Source organism: Vanessa atalanta, chromosome 22 (assembly GCF_905147765.1).
Source record: "Vanessa atalanta chromosome 22, ilVanAtal1.2, whole genome shotgun sequence".
NCBI classification, from domain to species: domain Eukaryota; kingdom Metazoa; phylum Arthropoda; class Insecta; order Lepidoptera; family Nymphalidae; genus Vanessa; species Vanessa atalanta.
Genome location: NC_061892.1, coordinates 7,655,287 through 7,672,328, shown reverse-complemented (window position 1 = coordinate 7,672,328; position 17,042 = coordinate 7,655,287). Strand labels below are relative to the sequence as shown.

General features: G+C 38.0%; 1 protein-coding gene across 1 annotated transcript; it reads right to left on the bottom strand.

Moving 5' to 3' along the window:
• Positions 1 to 5,873: 5,873 nt before the first annotated feature.
• Positions 5,874 to 17,036, bottom strand: LOC125072813. Its single transcript, XM_047683512.1, has 11 exons — positions 16,743 to 17,036; positions 16,239 to 16,397; positions 15,830 to 15,949; positions 15,549 to 15,686; positions 14,806 to 14,999; positions 14,010 to 14,221; positions 12,781 to 13,009; positions 12,326 to 12,475; positions 11,975 to 12,037; positions 11,720 to 11,843; positions 5,874 to 6,448 (listed from the first exon to the last, which is right to left on the bottom strand). The coding sequence occupies exons 1-11, from the start codon at positions 16,766 to 16,768 to the stop codon at positions 6,280 to 6,282; spliced, it is 1,584 nt and encodes a 527-aa protein (XP_047539468.1). The 5' UTR covers positions 16,769 to 17,036; the 3' UTR covers positions 5,874 to 6,279.
• Between the last annotated feature and the right edge of the window lie 6 nt (positions 17,037 to 17,042).

Here is a 17,042-nt window from a genome sequence, read left to right as displayed (position 1 = left end):
CACGTTTAGATCACGAATCACGATAGCAGAAATTGTGACGATGTTTGAGTTGTTCGACACACCTCTAGTCTGGGTCAATGAAAATGCTCTAAATTGTAAATAAACATCGTATGATCGCGTTTGTATCGGTTCCAAAAGTTACGACGAATAATTTGCGAGACTGTTTACTATAATCACTAGTCTATTTATATGAACCGCACATGTAACTTGCAGTAGCTAGTTATGTAATTTCGAAATTGATAACTATATGAAACTATCAAACTAGATATTTAGCTCAGACCAATTTATGGTTAAGGTTTAAGGGTTATGGATTACTTTATTTATCTTATTATTAATACTTTATTAATCTAATTATTTTTAAACGTCGCGTTACATCGTGCTATATTGTTATTAATTAAGTATTTATAATATATAAATGCATATGGCGTCGGAGGGACAATTATCTTCCCCGCGACTCTATCTGCTTTTTTTTCTTTCTTTAATTTTAATGGCCATGTCCCATGTTCCTTATTCAGGCTTCTTCAATATAAACCAAATACAACCGGTTCAGTGGTTTAGTTGTGTTGTTGTTAGATAGTTATTTTCACATGTATACAATAGTGTGGATAAGTACCTATTTTGATATGAACAGTATTGAAAAGTGTACAGACTTACAGAGTCTAGCATAATAATTTACACAGTCTTTACGGCGTGTTGTTGCATGGTTTAATGAAGTGCGGCAAGTATTGCGTAGTTTGTTTATCATTCTAAATTAAAACTATAAATACATTCAGCTGACTTATCAGATGTCAATGTAAATATTATTACAAACGTATTATGTAGTTTTACCTCTTCAGCTTGAACGCAGTAAGTCAGTACCTAAATCATCATTGCAATGATCCTCAACATAATCTTTAATTTAAAAGTTTTATTAAATGCGTATCCGTAAGACTTAGGTACCTTTAAAATAATAAAATTAAACCTGATTTATTTGGTTAAATTAAGAATTACTTATTATTATTAAGTTGCCATTCTTTGGTTGAATTGCATAAAAACAAAGACAGAAAAAGCATTAAAAAGCTATTTTTTTAACTCAGATATATCCTAGATTAAAGAATGTTTGTACTTTGTAGTACAATTATTTTGAGACTGACAAATGGACCACCCGATGATTAGAAGTCATCATTGTCCAAAGACTGTATTATTATCACCATGAAGCTTATAAGTCTTATTTAACTATTATTCACTATATATAGTTAATCGCCATAGATCCTAGTCTTACGTAGCCTTCTGGCTTAGTACTTACGTACTACGTAGTACCTATAATTAAGAAATTTAAGACAATGAGATTTAGGCATAGACAATTTTACTACCTTTTAATTATTTCATATATTCTTAACAAGACATTAATGCTTAGAAACTTAGTAAGAAATAAACCGTACTCAACATCGCCAGTACTACGGTGACCTTGGAAACGAATATAATATGTTTTTCATAACTAAGTCCCGCGCCAATATTGCAAAATATTCTTTAATTAACAGAATACGCTGTCAGTGTAATGACTTGCGTGCAATGACGCAAAGTATTGTATTGTATTATATATGTAATATTATTATATTTTATCCGACTTCTTACCACAGTTTAATATAAATTAAAGATGCTTAATGATAAATTTGTTGTTGTTATTTTTTGGAATATATTTAATTGTTTTGTTATATACACATTTTGGTTAAGTTTCTACTCAAATTCAGGTATTAAAAAATTATTTAGAAGCAATTTATTACAAACACTTTTTGTCAAGCAACAGCTACATATCTTACATCTGTAATTGGTATATGACTAGGTATATGTTGATGGATGTTACTTGTTTGGAATTAAATTAAATAAAAAGTGTTTAATATATTATGTACTGCAAATGTGCCTACCTCAATTAAAAAAAAGAATATTATGCCTTTTATGTCTTTGCCATAGGGCACATGGGGCACGTGCTCAGAGCCCCCATCCTGAGATCGCCCCGAAGAACCAACAATTTACCAAATTAAACCAAAAAATATCCAGCAAATTTATGGGTGCCCAAGGGCCCCGGCATAGCTTGAGACAGCTCTGCCTGTAGTTAAAGTTTTTCAAATCGAAACAACAATACTATGTAGGTACTGTATGGCGGTAAAATATATGATTAGCTGGTGATACCTACCCAAACTTGCATAAAAGCCAAGTATGATATCTTACTAGTCTAAAAATTTGTTTATCAAGTTTTATTCAAAGGAAAACTCGATTACGGTATTTTGCATTCGGAGGAAAATAGTCTGTGGACAGATTTGTTTCGTTGATTGATGCGTGTTGTTTTGTTGTTATTAAAGTTGCCTATTTGTTGGTTTGTTATTTTGAGTTTGCACATGCACGTGAGGGAGATGCGTTGTAAGCGTTGTTATTCTATGAATCTTCGGGTTGTTTTGAAATTGAAAACGTAGCGAGGTTTATTAATAATTTGATATTGTTTTTACCATTCGTTTTAATGTAGCTTCATTATTGTATCTATATATTTGGCTTTGTTTCAATACAGTCACTCATTGTGTCATTTCTTATTTAAGAAGATAATAATACTAAATGCATAGGTACTTAGAAATATTGGTCTAAAAGGGACTCGACTAGAGTTGAAAAAAATGTTTTTTCGATCCCTGTAGATCACTACACAGTGCCGGGTCAATTACTAGTTAAGTTATGAATCATGTATGGTTCTCGTCCTTCAACTCTTCTCACACAACAATACTAAATATTGCGGTTGGCGATAGAATATTTGGTGAGTGGGCTAACCCAAACGGGCTTGTACAAAGACCTCATATTCCATTGTAATCTAGGATCAAATGTAAATACATAGTTGAAAACTTTTTTCTTTTAATTCGAACATATAGGTACATTTTATACAAAAAATAATGATATGCTGGTATTCGCACGAGAAGGTTAATACATAATTGTTTGTTGATAGTAAACAGAAGAACGGGTTGTGTAATCTTGTTATGTAAATATTTATATTGCAAAAAATGCGTCGTAACAATTCGTTATTTCAAGGTTACTTTTATCTAGACACAGATAATATTATCATTGGATTTATCAGAGTTACCAGTTGAGGAGATTTTTACCCTCAATTTTAAGTTTTAAAAATGATAAAATATGATTGTCAATAACGATTTATTTTTGTTCTATTTATTGTTGAGAGGTTTGTGCTGCAAAACCTTGAAATTGCCTCTTATATTATTAAGCAAATTTAAATTATTTCAATTGATAAAAGACATTTTTATTATTTTTCGGATCTTGGATACGGATATGTTAATAAAATTTTACTGGCTACAAATACAAAATTGTGTTGGATTATCCTTTCGTTTCGTATAGTTTCAGTAACGATCAAAAGATTATTTAGAAATCGTTAAAGAGAATTACAAGGTAACAATTCGTAGTAGTCTATTATCTGGTATTACGTTACGGTTTCAGATAGATTTTTATATCAGATATCCGATAGTTTCGGTTACGGTAACGGAGCTTTACAATATCCCGAGTGCATTTGTATGTTTAGGAGGTGAGTGGCAGTAGAATAAAACTATTCTTTGTAGCGAGTTGAATCGTGAATGTTTAATAGAAAAAAGTTACGAGTATATGTACAAAAAGTTTCTTCGACGAAAACCAACAACTCCTTTCAGAGCCTATATCATGCTTCAAATAAACAATTCTTGCCAGAACTATTCGTTGTTTCAAAACGATCACGTAATAGATGTGGCATGCGCTTGGAGTGGCTATGGAGTGGCTAAATGCGTAACGGCGTACTGCCACAGGATTCCCCCTCAAGTGAAACGTACCGGCAACTTGACGCTGCGGCCTGAGCATGTTGCTTTATGAATGCGACACTGCTGTGACGTTACGTTGTTCCATGAATCAGCTGACGTAGTTTCTACCGAAACGGTTTGGTTTGGTATGGTAAGGTGGTTGAGCGGGGTAACGGATTCATTCTGGTTTCGGTATCTGGTAAAATGTATGCAGGTTTTAATCAAGTGGCCTACGGTGTATCGACGTACTGCTACATATGTCATCTTAGTTCATTGTGTTGTCTCTGCATTGATCGAATCATGTATATTATATAGTACAAAATAACATAGATTATAATATACAGTATGCATATATTGTAAAGATAAACTAAATATTCTTTGTCACTATCAAACCACTTGCATATTACTTCAATATCATATCATAGTACTTTTATTTTTGGTTGAGAAGTAATATTATGATTTCTGATAAACTTCCTGAGTATTGATATTATGAGTATACTGAATAGAATAGGCTATTTGACAATGCGAAAAATAAAGTGACAATTATTGTAATCAGTATATATGAGTTTTAAATGGTTATTTACTAACGAAAGTTGAAAATAATAATTAACTTATTCAAAATTCCATAAAAAAAAAACATTTTTTTATGTGACACAAAACGCTCCTGTTTGGTTGGGTTTATGATGACGTCACTTGCTTGTTAACTTCGTTTGCCTACTGTATGTGGATTATATGTGCCGCAGATTACAATACAGGCAACTGACGTCACCGACCCCATTGCAACACAATATTGTCAAAGTAGCATTTTCGCGAGCTATTTAAATATTTGATTTTTAATTTAATATTTTCAGCAAATATGTACTAGGATTAAAAAACACAACTTTTACTGGGTTCCTTAACCTCTACTAAATAACAAAATGGATTTTAAAAATTAGTCAAATAGCCTATTCCACTATATACTCATAAATATTCTTGTATTGGTAGTACACTTTGACATTAATGAAAAAATATTTAAAAGCAATTCCAAATGTGTTATAATAGAAATGATTATTTTATTATCGTTTACCCTAAAATTGAAAAATAACACTTGAGCTAGGAACATTATTGTTGGCGGTTTGGGGCAGCACAGTATATGTAGGAGTCCGATAGCCATATATATATGTTATTAATACATAAATAATGTGCGATGAAATATAAGATACGGGAATACTCTGTGTGTGCCTGTATTTTTTTTATCGATTTCAGTATATTTTATTTTAATGTTTCCCTTACTTCATATTTCTATTATAAAAGAATAAGTTTTATCTTAAAACTAAAAAAAAACCTTTTTGGACCAAAAATTTTATTAATTTAATGCTTATTTATATTTTTGCTATTAATTCAGTGGACATTTTTTTTTACTGTCAAACAGAAAGCTTCAGGGAAGTTCAAATTTTTGTGTGATAAATCACAATCGTCAGCTACCTTCTAAGGATTCTTACCTTTTTTCTGTTCCTGATACTGATACTTCCGGTTTCGTCTTTAATTTTTACTCTGTTCAAGTTGTCCGATTATGGAACAAAGTACCCGAACATGTTATAAAAGCTACCTCCAAATTTACTTTTAAGACACGTGGCGTCAGCACGTATATTTACTTATATTACACATATGATTTACTATAGATAGTATAGATCGATATTTATTTTGTAGATACTATATGTGTACGTATGTATATAGGTTTTTTTATTCTATAGTTTTATATATAAGTATTTATATGTTCTGTGTGTGTGTGACAGTACATTACAATTATTAATTGCCGCCTCCATGGTTTTCGGTTTCACCTAAAGGTTGATTGACAAAGAAAGGCATTAAGTCCGCCTCTAAAAAAATATTGGAAAAAAAAAAATATAATATAAATGAATTTCCTTTAATAAATTGTATAAAATATAAAATATCAATTGATTAATAATTTGTCCTTAAAATTAGCGTATAAATATATTTAAAACGTTTATTCGAGAAATTTGTCAAAATGTTTCCTTTTACAAGCAATTAAAATTTAAACAGATAAAATAAATTTATGTTTAGACATACTGAGTCGTAATTTCAAACTGCGACTAAATTTATTTATTCTGTTTATTTACAATTAACTGTCAAAGGAAATTTGCATTATATGCAAATTTGAAACGTAGCTATAAAACTCTTTCATAATAAAAATGTATATAATTGTAATACATTTATATATTGCACAGGTACTTATGTCATTGTTTTGTCATAATTTAATTCCATGAACGTTTTTTTCTTAATTATGATTTTATATAAAACTGTTATACAGTATATTTTAATATATAATTATAACTTAGCCTTAACAATAATTATAAAATAACATATCAAGTACGATTAGATCTAAATGTATGGTGTAAAAAGAATGTATGTAGTTGGAAAGCATGTTCTGTGTATGTATATTAAAGTCACAGGAGTATATATATATCTGTCTCGTTCACTCTTAGGCGACGAGAGCGAGACAGTAGTCGGAAAGTGTCCTGAGCCCGTTCTTGCCCGCGACGCGCACGTTGCGCGCGCTCACGGCGGGGTTGATGTGCGCGTTGTGCAGCTCCGACACCTGGGTGGAGCACGCCGCTGCCGGGTCCCCTGATGAGTGTAGACTACCAAACCTGAAATTTTCATTAATAAAACGGCCAACATTATTAAGTAGCATGTTCTCTTACCCGGTCCCGGTTACGGCGGTCATTATCTAAAGAGATCAACTGCAGAGGATATATTGTAATACATAAGTATTGGTCGAAACAAGAGTTTATCCTTAATTCCTTCAATCTCACAATCCATAATAAGAGCACCGCGAGTTCTACTGCAGAACCGACGGCTTTACAATTTACATACAAGCAGAATAGGGTATTCCACTATGTACGAAAAAGCTTCAAATAGCTGATTTTCCTGATAAAAAGCCGCGAAAGATATATTTCGGCAAACTAATCACGTATTCTTGTCATAAATTAAATTTTAAATTTTTTTTATTCCCGCAAAAATTCTGTCAGTAATTTTGATGATGTAATATTAGTAAAAGAACAGTAATGTCTGTACGGTACTCATTCAACGTTAACAGCTATAAATATTTGGTGTTTTTTGGAAAATAATGAACTAAAATCGTTATCGTTGGGGTGTAGTGTACAAATACTAGCATTAAAACTCTAGGAAATTTGTTTATCAAATTGCCAGAAGATATTGAAATGTCCGTTTTTGCCTATCTAACGCCACACCGTAGCCACTCTTATTTTAGGTCACGTGATATAAACTAAAAATTACGACTTTTAATTTTAATACAATAAAAGAATAATGTGCTTTTATGACTCAAAATCAATTTTTACCACAGAAAGTACCCTATCGTAACTACTTTTAACTTCCAAACTACGGGTACATGGTTGTAATGGTAAAGTGTCTCACTCACCAGAACTCGTTCCCCGGATGCGCGTTGCTGTCCCACGGGTACGTGAGCACAAGGTTGTAACGGTAAAGTGTCTCACTCACCAGAACTCGTTCCCCGGATGCGCGTTGCTGTCCCACGGGTACGTGAGCACAAGGTTGTAACGGTAAAGTGTCTCACTCACCAGAACTCGTTCCCCGGATGCGCGTTGCTGTCCCACGGGTACGTGAGCACAAGGTTGTAACGGTAAAGTGTCTCACTCACCAGAACTCGTTCCCCGGATGCGCGTTGCTGTCCCACGGGTACGTGAGCACAAGGTTGTAACGGTAAAGTGTCTCACTCACCAGAACTCGTTCCCCGGATGCGCGTTGCTGTCCCACGGGTACGTGAGCACAAGGTTGTAACGGTAAAGTGTCTCACTCACCAGAACTCGTTCCCCGGATGCGCGTTGCTGTCCCACGGGTACGTGAGCACAAGGTTGTAACGGTAAAGTGTCTCACTCACCAGAACTCGTTCCCCGGATGCGCGTTGCTGTCCCACGGGTACGTGAGCACAAGGTTGTAACGGTAAAGTGTCTCACTCACCAGAACTCGTTCCCCGGATGCGCGTTGCTGTCCCACGGGTACGTGAGCACAAGGTTGTAACGGTAAAGTGTCTCACTCACCAGAACTCGTTCCCCGGATGCGCGTTGCTGTCCCACGGGTACGTGAGCACAAGGTTGTAACGGTAAAGTGTCTCACTCACCAGAACTCGTTCCCCGGATGCGCGTTGCTGTCCCACGGGTACGTGAGCACAAGGTTGTAACGGTAAAGTGTCTCACTCACCAGAACTCGTTCCCCGGATGCGCGTTGCTGTCCCACGGGTACGTGAGCACAAGGTTGTAACGGTAAAGTGTCTCACTCACCAGAACTCGTTCCCCGGATGCGCGTTGCTGTCCCACGGGTACGTGAGCACAAGGTTGTAACGGTAAAGTGTCTCACTCACCAGAACTCGTTCCCCGGATGCGCGTTGCTGTCCCACGGGTACGTGAGCACAAGGTTGTAACGGTAAAGTGTCTCACTCACCAGAACTCGTTCCCCGGATGCGCGTTGCTGTCCCACGGGTACGTGAGCACAAGGTTGTAACGGTAAAGTGTCTCACTCACCAGAACTCGTTCCCCGGATGCGCGTTGCTGTCCCACGGGTACGTGAGCACAAGGTTGTAACGGTAAAGTGTCTCACTCACCAGAACTCGTTCCCCGGATGCGCGTTGCTGTCCCACGGGTACGTGAGCACAAGGTTGTAACGGTAAAGTGTCTCACTCACCAGAACTCGTTCCCCGGATGCGCGTTGCTGTCCCACGGGTACGTGAGCACAAGGTTGTAACGGTAAAGTGTCTCACTCACCAGAACTCGTTCCCCGGATGCGCGTTGCTGTCCCACGGGTACGTGAGCACAAGGTTGTAACGGTAAAGTGTCTCACTCACCAGAACTCGTTCCCCGGATGCGCGTTGCTGTCCCACGGGTACGTGAGCACAAGGTTGTAACGGTAAAGTGTCTCACTCACCAGAACTCGTTCCCCGGATGCGCGTTGCTGTCCCACGGGTACGTGAGCACAAGGTTGTAACGGTAAAGTGTCTCACTCACCAGAACTCGTTCCCCGGATGCGCGTTGCTGTCCCACGGGTACGTGAGCACAAGGTTGTAACGGTAAAGTGTCTCACTCACCAGAACTCGTTCCCCGGATGCGCGTTGCTGTCCCACGGGTACGTGAGCACAAGGTTGTAACGGTAAAGTGTCTCACTCACCAGAACTCGTTCCCCGGATGCGCGTTGCTGTCCCACGGGTACGTGAGCACAAGGTTGTAACGGTAAAGTGTCTCACTCACCAGAACTCGTTCCCCGGATGCGCGTTGCTGTCCCACGGGTACGTGAGCACAAGGTTGTAACGGTAAAGTGTCTCACTCACCAGAACTCGTTCCCCGGATGCGCGTTGCTGTCCCACGGGTACGTGAGCACAAGGTTGTAACGGTAAAGTGTCTCACTCACCAGAACTCGTTCCCCGGATGCGCGTTGCTGTCCCACGGGTACGTGAGCACAAGGTTGTAACGGTAAAGTGTCTCACTCACCAGAACTCGTTCCCCGGATGCGCGTTGCTGTCCCACGGGTACGTGAGCACAAGGTTGTAACGGTAAAGTGTCTCACTCACCAGAACTCGTTCCCCGGATGCGCGTTGCTGTCCCACGGGTACGTGAGCACAAGGTTGTAACGGTAAAGTGTCTCACTCACCAGAACTCGTTCCCCGGATGCGCGTTGCTGTCCCACGGGTACGTGAGCACAAGGTTGTAACGGTAAAGTGTCTCACTCACCAGAACTCGTTCCCCGGATGCGCGTTGCTGTCCCACGGGTACGTGAGCACAAGGTTGTAACGGTAAAGTGTCTCACTCACCAGAACTCGTTCCCCGGATGCGCGTTGCTGTCCCACGGGTACGTGAGCACAAGGTTGTAACGGTAAAGTGTCTCACTCACCAGAACTCGTTCCCCGGATGCGCGTTGCTGTCCCACGGGTACGTGAGCACAAGGTTGTAACGGTAAAGTGTCTCACTCACCAGAACTCGTTCCCCGGATGCGCGTTGCTGTCCCACGGGTACGTGAGCACAAGGTTGTAACGGTAAAGTGTCTCACTCACCAGAACTCGTTCCCCGGATGCGCGTTGCTGTCCCACGGGTACGTGAGCACAAGGTTGTAACGGTAAAGTGTCTCACTCACCAGAACTCGTTCCCCGGATGCGCGTTGCTGTCCCACGGGTACGTGAGCACAAGGTTGTAACGGTAAAGTGTCTCACTCACCAGAACTCGTTCCCCGGATGCGCGTTGCTGTCCCACGGGTACGTGAGCACAAGGTTGTAACGGTAAAGTGTCTCACTCACCAGAACTCGTTCCCCGGATGCGCGTTGCTGTCCCACGGGTACGTGAGCACAAGGTTGTAACGGTAAAGTGTCTCACTCACCAGAACTCGTTCCCCGGATGCGCGTTGCTGTCCCACGGGTACGTGAGCACAAGGTTGTAACGGTAAAGTGTCTCACTCACCAGAACTCGTTCCCCGGATGCGCGTTGCTGTCCCACGGGTACGTGAGCACAAGGTTGTAACGGTAAAGTGTCTCACTCACCAGAACTCGTTCCCCGGATGCGCGTTGCTGTCCCACGGGTACGTGAGCACAAGGTTGTAACGGTAAAGTGTCTCACTCACCAGAACTCGTTCCCCGGATGCGCGTTGCTGTCCCACGGGTACGTGAGCACAAGGTTGTAACGGTAAAGTGTCTCACTCACCAGAACTCGTTCCCCGGATGCGCGTTGCTGTCCCACGGGTACGTGAGCACAAGGTTGTAACGGTAAAGTGTCTCACTCACCAGAACTCGTTCCCCGGATGCGCGTTGCTGTCCCACGGGTACGTGAGCACAAGGTTGTAACGGTAAAGTGTCTCACTCACCAGAACTCGTTCCCCGGATGCGCGTTGCTGTCCCACGGGTACGTGAGCACAAGGTTGTAACGGTAAAGTGTCTCACTCACCAGAACTCGTTCCCCGGATGCGCGTTGCTGTCCCACGGGTACGTGAGCACAAGGTTGTAACGGTAAAGTGTCTCACTCACCAGAACTCGTTCCCCGGATGCGCGTTGCTGTCCCACGGGTACGTGAGCACAAGGTTGTAACGGTAAAGTGTCTCACTCACCAGAACTCGTTCCCCGGATGCGCGTTGCTGTCCCACGGGTACGTGAGCACAAGGTTGTAACGGTAAAGTGTCTCACTCACCAGAACTCGTTCCCCGGATGCGCGTTGCTGTCCCACGGGTACGTGAGCACAAGGTTGTAACGGTAAAGTGTCTCACTCACCAGAACTCGTTCCCCGGATGCGCGTTGCTGTCCCACGGGTACGTGAGCACAAGGTTGTAACGGTAAAGTGTCTCACTCACCAGAACTCGTTCCCCGGATGCGCGTTGCTGTCCCACGGGTACGTGAGCACAAGGTTGTAACGGTAAAGTGTCTCACTCACCAGAACTCGTTCCCCGGATGCGCGTTGCTGTCCCACGGGTACGTGAGCACAAGGTTGTAACGGTAAAGTGTCTCACTCACCAGAACTCGTTCCCCGGATGCGCGTTGCTGTCCCACGGGTACGTGAGCACAAGGTTGTAACGGTAAAGTGTCTCACTCACCAGAACTCGTTCCCCGGATGCGCGTTGCTGTCCCACGGGTACGTGAGCACAAGGTTGTAACGGTAAAGTGTCTCACTCACCAGAACTCGTTCCCCGGATGCGCGTTGCTGTCCCACGGGTACGTGAGCACAAGGTTGTAACGGTAAAGTGTCTCACTCACCAGAACTCGTTCCCCGGATGCGCGTTGCTGTCCCACGGGTACGTGAGCACAAGGTTGTAACGGTAAAGTGTCTCACTCACCAGAACTCGTTCCCCGGATGCGCGTTGCTGTCCCACGGGTACGTGAGCACAAGGTTGTAACGGTAAAGTGTCTCACTCACCAGAACTCGTTCCCCGGATGCGCGTTGCTGTCCCACGGGTACGTGAGCACCAGCAGCTTGCCTGCGTGCTCGCCCGACAGTCGGGACGACGGTTCACGGTTCTCAAGCTGCACATTGATACCACCTGGAGATTTTTATAATAGTGACTTATTTTATAAGCGATTTTAAGCAATGAAGCATTAATCCTTATCCTTATATTATATTTTATATATAATGACAGAAAAGTAATTTCAAATTAAAAATTGAAAATCTTACCTTTTGGATGTGTTTTACTTTCAAGAAAAAGTTTTTTCACACCTTGTTGATCATTAAATAAAACTGAAAATAAATTAATACCCAAATTACTAATTAAATTTCTTAGAATTTCAAATTCATGAGTAAAATAAAAAATATATGACAAATTCATTATTTATTTTTTTATTTAAGTCTTTATTTAAACAAAGTTTACACAAGACTTTTGAACTAGTCACCCTCAGTAACCAACACCAAAGTAATATGTACAAGACAATTTATATTAAAACAAAATACTTTGTCTGTTAATTTTTTTAAGATAGTCATAATTTTAAACAGTGGCAACTCATTCATTCACTAAATCTATTCACTCACTTTCAACATCAGGACTGCAATCGATATATCCAAAATTGATATCAGTGATATGATTTAACCGATCATTCATAAGGAATGTATTGATTCTCTCCAAAAACGTGAGAATATAGACATCTGGTTGATGCTTCGATATCATCCACACACCGAGCCCTGTAAAATATAAAATTAATAATTCAATCTTGTATATAACATTCAAATTTTAATATAATATAACTTTGTTATATAATATTTTTAACTTGTTATCGTCTCTAGGTTTCCCTTGTAGTGAGGAGGGGATAGGGGAGCAGGTTTTCCGTATGCTATGACTTTTTGTGTTGCAGTATACAGTTTTATGTAAGAAAAAAATAAATCTAATCAAAATTCATTGCTAACATGATTAGTACCATGAAAAGGAAGAAATCAAAACTTAACCCGAGTAATACCGCGAGGTATAGTTAAAATAAAAATAAAGTTACCACATCCAATGACATTCACAAATGCGTTTCTCCCGCTCTCCTCAGCCCTGGAATCAGCTTCTATAAGAGTTACTTCAGCTAATACACATATCCTCTTGTAATACACTTCGTTGTCAAATATACAACTATATTTTTTCCCCCTTATGACGTGTTTGTATCTGTCTGTGTCCTGCGCGGTTTTGCTTTTTATTTCTTTAAGCAATGTTTCGCTGTATACTGACGTGGGTGCCTAGAAATATAGATGTTTATATATTTAAATTATAAAACAAAAAGCGGGTGGAGCGCGAGGAACATTAAAGTGACAAAAGCGAATATAAAATCCCAAACGAATACAAATACCCGATAGTGTGTATAGTACTTCACATTTTTTTTATGATATATGTGGTGAACGAGTAAGAGGCTCGTCTGGCAGAAAATAACTACCATCACTGATAAACATCTGCAATACCGTGGGGCTTGCACGTGTGTTGCCAGCCTTTAAGAAATTAATACGCTCTTTTCTTGAAGGTTTCCAAATCGTATCGTTTCGGAAAAACGGCTGGAGGTGCTAAACACAGAAAATGGCTTAAAAATCGATCTGTTGCGGATAAAACTTTGAATTATGACGCGATGTCCGAAAGAGAAATTTAGCAGCCGGAATTAATCCGAACAATTCATCGGAACATTCCCCGTGATGCGGTAGAAGATGCAGCGTGATCCAACATCCCTACGCGAAGCCAAAGTATCCGGCAGTTTGGAAAAGTTTTGATGGAAACAAAATTTGTTAATAAGTCAATGATTTATATTTAAAGCGACAGCACTTACGACGTATTATCGAACAACAATCGTTTCACACTACCGGGAATTTGCACGCGCTTTTAATTTTATATTTCCTTTTTTTGCTCCATTACAATGTTCCGCATGCTCCGTCTATCTTTTCTTTTATAATCTGAAACTATTTAAAAACAAAATGCCGTCCAGGAATGGGGTAGTCTTCAATCAATTCTCTACGTTGTTTCAATAGTTAGTGCCACTTGAAAATAATAGGATAATTTTACAAGTCCCATGTGCGGTTTATAGCTTTTGGGCGTCCCTTTTTTAATACATTTGTCTTAATTTTATTTAATACCATAAAATTTGAATCATTGTAAATGAGACAACAAATAATATTGATTATTTGTTGTAACATTATTGTTATTCTTACTATCAGAAGATATTCAGGCAATGAAACATAAAACGATATATTATACCTCATAGAAATCAGACCACATTTCTCTCATAGCATGCTTGGCTGCCTGATGTTTTTGTGAAGTTTGATCGACTGTTTTAAACATTTTGAAAAAACTTTTCCATTTTTGTCCCTCCCATCCATACCCATTCTCTGGACAATTCTGCTCTTTCGTTATGAGGATATCCTCATAGTCCATCTTACCGCGCCGAGCGAAGCGTGGGCCAATCAAGCCTAAAATATTAAATTTTGGTTTCATAATGTTTGAATGATATTATAAATTTAAGAAGTATATCTATCTAGTAGGTTTGGCATTGGGAAGAGAGAATGAAGTATCTGTTGACAGCTTGCCTGGGTCAATATTAAATTATTAACAAATATTTGCTCTGTCACACATTTTTTTTATATATGTCGGCGCAAATAATAAAAAGACTTTGATTTGACTTTTTTTGTGACATGTGAACCAAATTAAATTATAGACGATTATTGTGTTTGTGTTACTACCTACCCTCATTAGTCGATAATATTACCATGTCTGATACGAAAGATAATTACAATCGTGACGAATCTTCCGATATATATATATTTTTTGTTAGGTTCATAAATGGGCAAAGACAAAACAGTTCAACGCCTTGTTCTTCTCCAACTGACAATTTTTTTTTCATGATCCATTGCTATTACATAATTCAGGAAATTATGAAAATAAAGAGTAGGTAGTCAAAATTATATTCAAAGTGTTTTCTTCAAATTGACAATATTTATTATAGTTGAATTTCAACAACTGTGAAACAAAAGTATTATTAAATAAAAAAGCTCACCAATTATGACAGCATCTTCTTCTGCATCATCGTTGACAACACCATCATTGTGTCTTGCACCATCATTGATACATTCAGTGTAACCACTGACATAAACCATGGAGGAGAGTTTCATTTCATCGTAGCTCAGACAATTTTCCAGTACAAGTGGTGGATTTTCCTTTGATGTACCTACTTCTTCCCATCCTTCTGCACTGAAATAGGTTTAAAATTACATGTCATGATGAAATCATAAACATTAACTTGGTGGTAGGCCTTTGTGCAAACCCATCTGGGGAGGTACCACCCACTCATCAGATATTCTACCGCCAAGCAGCAGTACTCAGTATTGTTGTGCTTTGAAAGCTGAGTGAGCCAGTGTAACTACACAAAAAGAACATAACACCTTAGTTTCCAAGGTTTGTGGCGCATTGGTGATAAAAGGAATGGATAATATTTCTTACAGTGCCATTGTCTATGTGCGATGGTGACCATCAGATGGCCCATTTGCTCATCCACCAACCTATATAAGAAAAAAAAATGTGTTGTGCATTGTGGTGAAATGTCAAATTTATCACAGAAATTGTCATAATTAAGGTTTATGTCTTTATTACCAATAAATGTTTATTATGAAACTAGTTTCGACCGCATGTAGGAGAAGAAGCAGATGCTAGGTAGGTATTAGTACTTGGCTTTTGAATCATTAATGATTGAGTGGTATCCATCTGTGCAGGTCAGCTTTTGCTACAAATAAAAATATTTACCCTTCTTCCTCATTAAGAAGTTTATATTTGTCATTGGGCCCAACAAAACATACAGCTCTTTTTTTTAATATCCTGTCTATAAGTTCTGGGACTGTCATGTCCACGTATAAAGCCTTTTCGACATCTGAACCAAATTCTCTGAAATATAATTAGATTACAAATTGTTTCTTAGTTTATAAGCTTAATTTAATTTACATAAATATTATACAATTATATGGAATGTATATAGTCGCCATAATAAAATATTCCATATTCAAAATTTTATCTTCTTTATACCTTACCTTTTGTAATTCAAAAACTTTGACATCAAAAGTACGACTCTTTCATGTATGATTGGATATGTTGATGCAATATTTCTTTTCAATCTTTCTATTGGTCTGAGAGCTTTTAAATAATCCAATCTGGATTTTAAAAAAAATGACAAAATAATATTAGCATTATAGTTACAAGAGATTCATATAAATAATACTTATAATAATATTCATTAGAGAAATAATTTTTAATATTATTTTTTAATTTTGTATGTGAGACAATTTGTTGTTCTTGGTAGTAGTAGTAATATCGTCCTGTAAGTTGATTAGTGATTTACAAATCAGGGTTATTTGTTATAACATAAATTAAAATTCAAGAATTAATACAATGACAGGAATATAAGCAATAAATATTTAAAATGTAATAATGATTGCAAACCTAACAGTTTCTATCGGGAATGGTATTGGGAAAATATGACTATTTTCTATGATTTCTTCGACATCATTCAATAGGTCCATTGTAGGTAAATTTGTACATTCATGAAGCAGTATTTTATCTTCTTCTGTAAAACTAGGAAAGCTCCAATTAGATCTGCACCTATATATTTTAAATAAAGAAAAAGTGTATGATAATTTAATATACTCCAGTATATATTTTTAAGTAAAATTGAATTGAACTTATTTGAATAATACATGCATGCAAAATATTGGATTACATAGTTTACATTATTATTCTTATTTTATTTTAATAATCTTTGGTGTATTCTGATTATTATAATTATCAATAATAAATGTGCTATAGCACTATAACAAATAGTTCGTAAATAATGTATTACACCACAATTTCCTACTACTATGTTCATTATTGTTTGTGAAAAGTAAATAGTCGTATTTTGTTTTGTGTTGTTAGTCAAAAAAGATATACGAGAATGATAGAACTTACCAAGGAATATTTTGAAAATTATCCATTACGAGAATAAGTAACTAAATTTGTAATAAAAAATGTTTGTTTTAACAGTAGGACAGGAAAAGTAAAAACTAAATGCGAATTTTATCGCATCAAAACATCATTTATTTTAAATTGTTATGAATCACGAATACATAGTTGTAAAAACCCAAAACAGGTTTAAATTATTGCATACTCTTGGTAGTTTCTTATTATATTCAATGTTTCAAACAACAGCTGTTTAAAGTTTTGACTTTAAGAAAAACGTCAAGTCGTCGACATCTAATCTAAACTTTT

Excerpts from the sequence above, each read along its gene's own strand:
- LOC125072813 (XM_047683512.1), bottom strand. The coding sequence starts at position 16,768 with ATGGATAATTTTCAAAATATTCCTTG. Across the intron at positions 15,687-15,829 it reads AAGTTTTTGAATTACAAAAG|AGAATTTGGTTCAGATGTCG; the intron begins GTAAGGTATAAA and ends ATTATATTTCAG. Across the intron at positions 6,449-11,719 it reads CATCCGGGGAACGAGTTCTG|GTTTGGTAGTCTACACTCAT; the intron begins GTGAGTGAGACA and ends TGAAAATTTCAG.